This window comes from Lactuca sativa, chromosome 9 (genome assembly GCF_002870075.4).
Source record: "Lactuca sativa cultivar Salinas chromosome 9, Lsat_Salinas_v11, whole genome shotgun sequence".
Classification (NCBI taxonomy): Eukaryota; Viridiplantae; Streptophyta; class Magnoliopsida; order Asterales; family Asteraceae; genus Lactuca; species Lactuca sativa.
The window spans coordinates 10,232,332-10,239,204 of NC_056631.2; the positions used below are offsets into that span (position 1 = coordinate 10,232,332).

The following is a 6,873-nucleotide window of genomic DNA, read 5'->3' on the forward strand; positions in this document are numbered from 1 at the left end:
TTAGAAAATGGTAACATTGAACGAAATAAAAATAAAATGAAGTTCAATTTAGAACAAAAAATAGGATGTCAAAATTAAAAAATAAAATAAAAACTTAGTGTCAAAATTAAAAAAATAAAATCATTGTCTTTTGTAAAATAAAAATCAAATTTGACACATCAACCTATAATGTACATCAACAAGCAACTAGATTGACCCGATAAATAATCAGAATTATAACAAATTTAAAAACACTATCAGTATTGAAACAAAAAAAAACAATGTCAATTTAGAAATATAGTGTAAACTTAATGACTTTAGCACTAAAATAACAATACCAAATCATCATTTAGATAATATATTAACTAGGAAGTAACAAAATAGAACAAAATTAAATCATTGAAATAAATAGCAGCCAAAAATCAGCAAACATTTATACATCCTTACAAATTTGTAGAGATTGTGGTTGTATTATTTTAAACCCACATGTACTATAAAAACTTCAAGAGTGTTAATATTAAATAAATAAAAAATGTTAGTTATTAAACCAAATAATTACATCACATAAATCAAATCATTTAAAACTAATTAGTAATAATATAAGTAGGCACTTTAAAAATACAACTATTAAAATGTGTAAAAGTAGAACACAAATGAATCAAACCAAAAAGAAAAGACATTATTTTATGACTTGAAATAACAACATTTTCATAAGATAGTATAAAGGAAACTTTAAGTAAAAATGGATCAAAAGCAAAAGAAGAACAAGAATAAAGCGGTTTTACTTGGTTGCATATGCATGGCATTTTTATTGCAATGACATTAAGATACCATAATAAAAATATAAAGTTTGTTTAAGCCTGTGAACTAGCAACTTAACTTCATTACAGATTGATTTGGACAACAGAATGAATAATCTACTGCACATAGTTTATATTTTATAACAGCTTCTACACCAATGTAATTTTATTACTCCACAACCACCCTCACCCTGCACCTTCTCTTTCGAACCTTCCAACTTATTTTCTCATCATCCAATAACTGCAAATTTCCCAATACAATTTTATTCTTTTTTTTCATTTTAATTATATTATGTTTCAGAGTGTAAATAAATAATATATATATATATATATGTACCTGTTGGCTAAAAGAAAATGGAATTCTAACTCTCTTGGAACCATCAGCCATTCTCTTGCGAGAAAATCGGTCTTCAACAGGAGCAGAATCACTGGAAACCTGAGATTTATACAATCATACAAGAGTTTAGTATTAACCAATACCATTAAATTTTTAAAATCTATTAATTTTATGTTTTATAGAATAAGCATAAAGGATAGTTCACCTGAGTTTGAACTGCTTCGATTAATACATCTTCACAACCAATAGCATGCACACTTTCCAGTTTAGGGCATTGCAGTACTAATTTTTCTGTTATCAGACAATTGAAATTCAGTAAAAAGAGAAGATGCATCACACATGCTATAGCTATTGAATTATATAAGACGTTATAAAAATTACCTGGATTCAGATTTTTACATGAGTTCAGGTTTAGATCATTGAGATTAGGGCAGCTTAGATACAAGGACTGCAAAAGTAAAGATAAGAGGTTAAGTAACAAAATTGGAGTAAAAATGAATAAAATAAAAAATGGTTAAACTGTTCTTACATCAAGGCTAGAACAACCCCAAAGGCTGAGCTTTTTCAAACGGGCATGTTTTATAAATAACTTCTGATATAAAAGATGCAATTTGCTGTTTGGTGATATTTTTGAGTTTGTATCATTGTTTGGATGTTGTGTGTCTGACTCTGAATCACATATTGTCATCCCACAATCCATCAGTTCCAAAAGTGGCAACTGGGCTGTGGCAAACTGGATACCACCTGATTATTACACAATTCAAATCAAAATCAAATGTTAATTAATTGGTGTCAAATGCAAAAACTGATTTTATAGCAATATGAAGCAAGTGCATTAACAATTACTTGATGTGATGTTAGGGCATAGAGCAACAAGCAGTCTTGTTAGGGTTTCAGGGAATACATTGCATATCATCCCAATACCACTGTCACTTATGCTAGACCTGTAATTAACATACAACAATACCATCAGTAAATGAAAAATAAATAAATAATGTTATAAAAATACAAATAATTAAAATAAGTGAAAACATACCCGCTGAGGTCAAGCAATTCTAGGTTTGAGTATGACTTAGAAATTGCAACAACAGATGCATCGGTTATTTCTGATCCAAGAACAAGTGATAACATACGCAAGCACCTAAAATGAAACCCATTATGGCATGTTTTAGTATTTTTTAAAGAGCCTGATAACTGATTAGACATGATTATGATTTGTAAATTACTTGGTGTACCTTAAATTTGCAGCAGTGAGAGAAAGGACAACGGAATGGGAAAGTTTAAGGGAGGCAATGTGAATGTTTTGTAATTTAGGGCAGCTTCTTCCAAGCCCATCCATCATGGTAGTAAGATCAGTGGTATCTTTCTCTTGGCAGGAGAAATCAAGGGATATCTCGTTTAAATTGGGAACATTGAAAACCTAATTCAGATAAAAAAAAAAAAAAGATGTTAATAACACGGAATCTAATAAAAGGGTTTGTAGATAGTAATACTTAAAAGCGCTTTTGAAGATAAGTACCATTTTTGAAAGGGAATGAAGATCTGAAAGCCAAAGAGTGGAGAGAGTGGTGGAGCAGAGAACAAAGCTTGCGAGGTTAGAACACCCTTCCATCTTAAGACTTTTCAGACAACGCTTATCAGCAACAAAACGACCCAAATCGTCCCTAAAATCATGCATACAAACAAAATCACATTCAGATGCAGATAGATTAAGGAGGCGATGACTACAAAGCCAAATCTAATTGGGATTGATTGCCTATAGACAACAAGCTAAAATTGTTTTTAATACAATGCCATAAAAACTTTATTGATTCAGAAGACACGCTACAAACTATGTATTAGAGATGCAGTGGCTGCAAAACCAAATCTAATTGCGACAACTAATGCCTTTTCCAGCATACATAACATTAAAACCTAAACAGTGTGATTAAAAGTGCAGCTAAACTCAGTCAAATTAGTTCATTGAGAGGTAGAGTTTGCATAATCTGAAGAGATAAATCAATCATATTCTGAACCCGATACAGAATTACTTTCTGGAAGTAGTAGAATAAAAATAGGTGAGTCCGTTTTTGTGAAAACATATTGTTTATAATATAAGAAAAAAGTTATCAAAGTATGATTATATATAGACATGTAACACAATCCAGCAGAATCCAAAGCAAAGGTACTAAAACCGTATAAACAAGTTGGGAAATATACCCAGTAATGCGATTGAATGAGCCTTCACACGTGAAGATCTCCAGAGATTCCAGATTCGGACAGGAAAAGGCAATGCAGGCCAACATAGTTGAATCCATGTCACTGCAAAATATAAATCACCTTACAAATCAACCAAAGTTTACCATTTTTCATTAGATTTTCTTTTTTATCTGCGAGATCTGAGTGTTCAACGTCGGTTTTTATCAAATTAATTAGTTTTTTGAAAGGTCAATTTAACTAGTTTAAGAATCACCATTTTGTGTCCATTGACTGGTCACTCTGAGGTTCGTAATGTAATTGTTTAAAAACCTCCTTAAACGATCTGTTTAACGTCGTATAAAACTAAATAGTCCGATCGGATACCAAAATTCTAGATCTGAGATTATCGAACCTTTCCATCGTAAGTGATAATCTAACAAGAGCCGGACATTTCTGTAAAACCGATCCCACGCATCCAACTTGAGTCTTAGCGGGGACTTTAAGTCGAAGCTCTTCGGCAGCTTTCCAAAGCCGTCTAGAAACATCCAGCCATCCCTTACACACTTTTGCCGCCGATAGCAACGACGGCGGCGGCAACCTCCGTAACACCTCCCACAAGCAATTCATCGGCAACTTACCAGATCCGACATCCAACTCCACATCCGGTGAAAGGCACTCCTCCCCTCCCTCGTCGTCCGACTCCGGTAAATCGTGAACATCGATATTGTCAAAAGACAAAGCTCGTCGAAGCTTAGAGCACCGCTGCTGGCGCTGATGCGGGCGAACAGCAGATAGCGGAGGTGAAGCCGGAATAGTGGGGGTGGCGGATGAGGTTGCAGAATCGGTCGGAGTTGCAGCCGCTGAGTTTGAATCGGTGGTTGATAGCGGTGGTAGGTGACAGACGTGGCCTTTCTTCGGAAGACCACATCGGCCACAGTTGTAGTTGCCGCGTCGCTTTCCTTTTTTAGAAAAGAAATCATCGGAGAGATATCTGGCTCCGCCTGGAGTGACCGGATGGGGCTGGTGTCCGTGCATTTCGGCTAGGGTTTGGATTTTGTAGAGAGAGAGAGAGAGAGAGAGAGAGAGAGAGAGATGGGGAAGTGGAGGAATTGAGTGGTAGAGGGAAATGGCGAAGAAATAAAGAGAAGGTTGAAGAGAGAGGCGGGAGATATTAGAATGGTTGGCGCCTTGGTTTCAATTTTGGTGGAGCGTTTTCTCGCTCCCTTTTTTCCGCTGTGAGTAAACAAATTAAAAGCACGTGATGTCCTTTCTCCCTTTCTCATAATACCTATTCTACCCTTGGAGCCTGCAAAAATCTCATTAAAAAATATTAATATTACATTTAATATTACAATATTCTTTTATTATTATTTTAGATTTGCGTCGAATAAAATGTCGTTTATAGAAAAAGAAATAAAGTCTTAATTATTTTTCCTTTTTGGCTAATGCGCAGTTATTACATATTTAGATATTTGAATTGATCCAATTGTCGACTAATGATATGGTATATTGTTATTAATACAATATATATATATATATATATATATATATATATATATATATATATATATATATATATATATATACACGTATTCTAATAAAAGAATATATTTAATCTCCTATTGTCAAGTGTCATACAATTAGAACACCTCATTAATGTTATATATCCCTTATCATGCTATTTGTCAACCTATTAATTATTAATTTCAAATTTTAAATTTTAAATTTTTTCACTCTAATTACATTAAATTAATAATTGATTCTTTTATTTAAATTTCAAATTTCAAATTTTTCCACTCTAATTATATTAAATTAATAATATTAGATTGAAAAATAAAATAAAATTAATACATATTATAACATGATATAACTTCATGTACTTATTTAAATCAACGATTATAATTTTATATAAACCAAAAAAAAAATATCTCTTAAATAATAATTTATTTAAAATAATTAATTAATAATTTTGACTTTTTATATGAAAGTTTAATTAATTTTATAATTAAATAAATAGGTTTATTCTTCTATTGCCAAATGTCGTACTATTATAACTCATCATTAATATTGTATGTTATGTATCATGTCACATGTTAACCTATTAAATATCAATTCCAAATTTCAAATTTTAAAATTTTTACTCTAATTACATTAAATTATTAATTGATTCTCCTTTTTAAATTTCAAATTTTAAAATTCTTCACTTTAGTTATATTAAATTAATAACATTAGATTAAAAAATAAAATTAAATTAATACAGACTATAAGGTCATATAATTTCATGTATTTATTTAAGTCAACGATTATAATTTTATATAACACTATAAAAATATCTTTTAAGTAATAATTTATTTAAAATAATTAATTGATAATTTTGATTTTTTAATATGAAAGTTTAATTAATTTTATAATTGTGGTTCTCACGGGTTATAAATTAATATATATATATATATATATATATATATATATATATATCCTCCTTAATAAATGAAGGTTTTTTTAACACATGTTAATTTCTCATGAGTTTTGACACTTGTCATTTTGTGGTATTTTTTAAATAAATATTATCCATTCGTTAATATTTTGTTTGTTTCAATTTTTAAAATTAAAGTCATATACTTATATATGTAAAGTACTATTAAATATCATATATGATATTAAATTGTAATAAATATGTTTCTTTCTTATTTTAAAGTTGTACATTAAAAAATATTTTTTGTTTACACTTTAATGTTTAATCATTTTTTAATCGATTCGTGTAATACATGGGTTTCACACCTAGTTTAAGTAACAGATAAAAATATATACAGTGCTTCAAACAAGATTGCAGCAAACTAATTTTGTTAAAAGTTGTATTGAACTAAAAATATTTCTAAAATGTAAAAAAAAAAAAAAAAAAAAAAAAAAAGACAATTAGCCTAATATATATTATTTTGTCAAAAAAATCAACCAAATATTACCATGAAATTGACAAATTATATTGATTATTAATATATATAAATATGAAATGTGTTAATAATCTTTGTAATAAATATATTTTGGATTTAAGACAAAATTGCAAAAATAGTCCCTGTGGTATGTATTTTCTGGGGGTTTTAGTCCAAACTACGATTTTTTTGACTTCGTGGTCCTTTTGGACTAGTTTGTATGTGAAAATAGTCCCTCCGAAAATTGAAATGACTATAATACCCTTGGGGTATTTATTTTTCATTTTTCTTTCATTTTTAAATTTAATATTTATTTATTTTAACAATTAAAAAATAATAAAAGACCTCCCTCTCTCTCTCGTCTTTTTCTCCCCAAAAAACCCAGGAGGAGTCACCGTCAAAATTTTCCATTTCCTGCTCATCCATTTCCTCCTCCTAATCTTTAGTCTGCTTATTCCTTCCCTTTCTGGCCGCTACTACTCGAACTTTTAAACATCCTTGTTTGGGGGTGGTTCACGGTGGCAGAAGGAAGGAGTAAGCAAAGGATGACGTCGACTAGAATAATAATGAGAAATACCATCGTATTTGGATTTTGATTTCACCAATGCATCCCGGTTAGTTTAAGTATATAAACTTAGGTCTCAATTTCTGT

The 6,873-nt window shown here is 30.3% G+C and overlaps 1 protein-coding gene across 1 annotated transcript; it reads right to left on the reverse strand.

Annotated features, from left to right (window-relative positions):
* Window positions 1-758: 758 nt before the first annotated feature.
* Window positions 759-4,502, reverse strand: LOC111881237 (F-box/LRR-repeat protein 17). Its single transcript, XM_023877653.3, has 11 exons — window positions 3,707-4,502; window positions 3,316-3,417; window positions 2,636-2,780; window positions 2,352-2,536; window positions 2,153-2,257; window positions 1,963-2,060; window positions 1,646-1,860; window positions 1,498-1,564; window positions 1,322-1,407; window positions 1,117-1,215; window positions 759-1,020 (listed from the first exon to the last, which is right to left on the reverse strand). The coding sequence occupies exons 1-11, from the start codon at window positions 4,327-4,329 to the stop codon at window positions 949-951; spliced, it is 1,797 nt and encodes a 598-aa protein (XP_023733421.1). The 5' UTR covers window positions 4,330-4,502; the 3' UTR covers window positions 759-948.
* Window positions 4,503-6,873: the final 2,371 nt, after the last annotated feature.

Coding starts and splice junctions, on each gene's coding strand:
- LOC111881237 (XM_023877653.3), bottom strand. CDS start 4,329: ATGCACGGACACCAGCCCCATCCGGTCACTCCAGGCGGAGCCAGATAT. Junction 2,258..2,351: donor CTCACTGCTGCAAATTTAAG/GTACACCAAGTA, acceptor GTTTCATTTTAG/GTGCTTGCGTATGTTATCAC. Junction 1,216..1,321: donor TCGAAGCAGTTCAAACTCAG/GTGAACTATCCT, acceptor TATAAATCTCAG/GTTTCCAGTGATTCTGCTCC.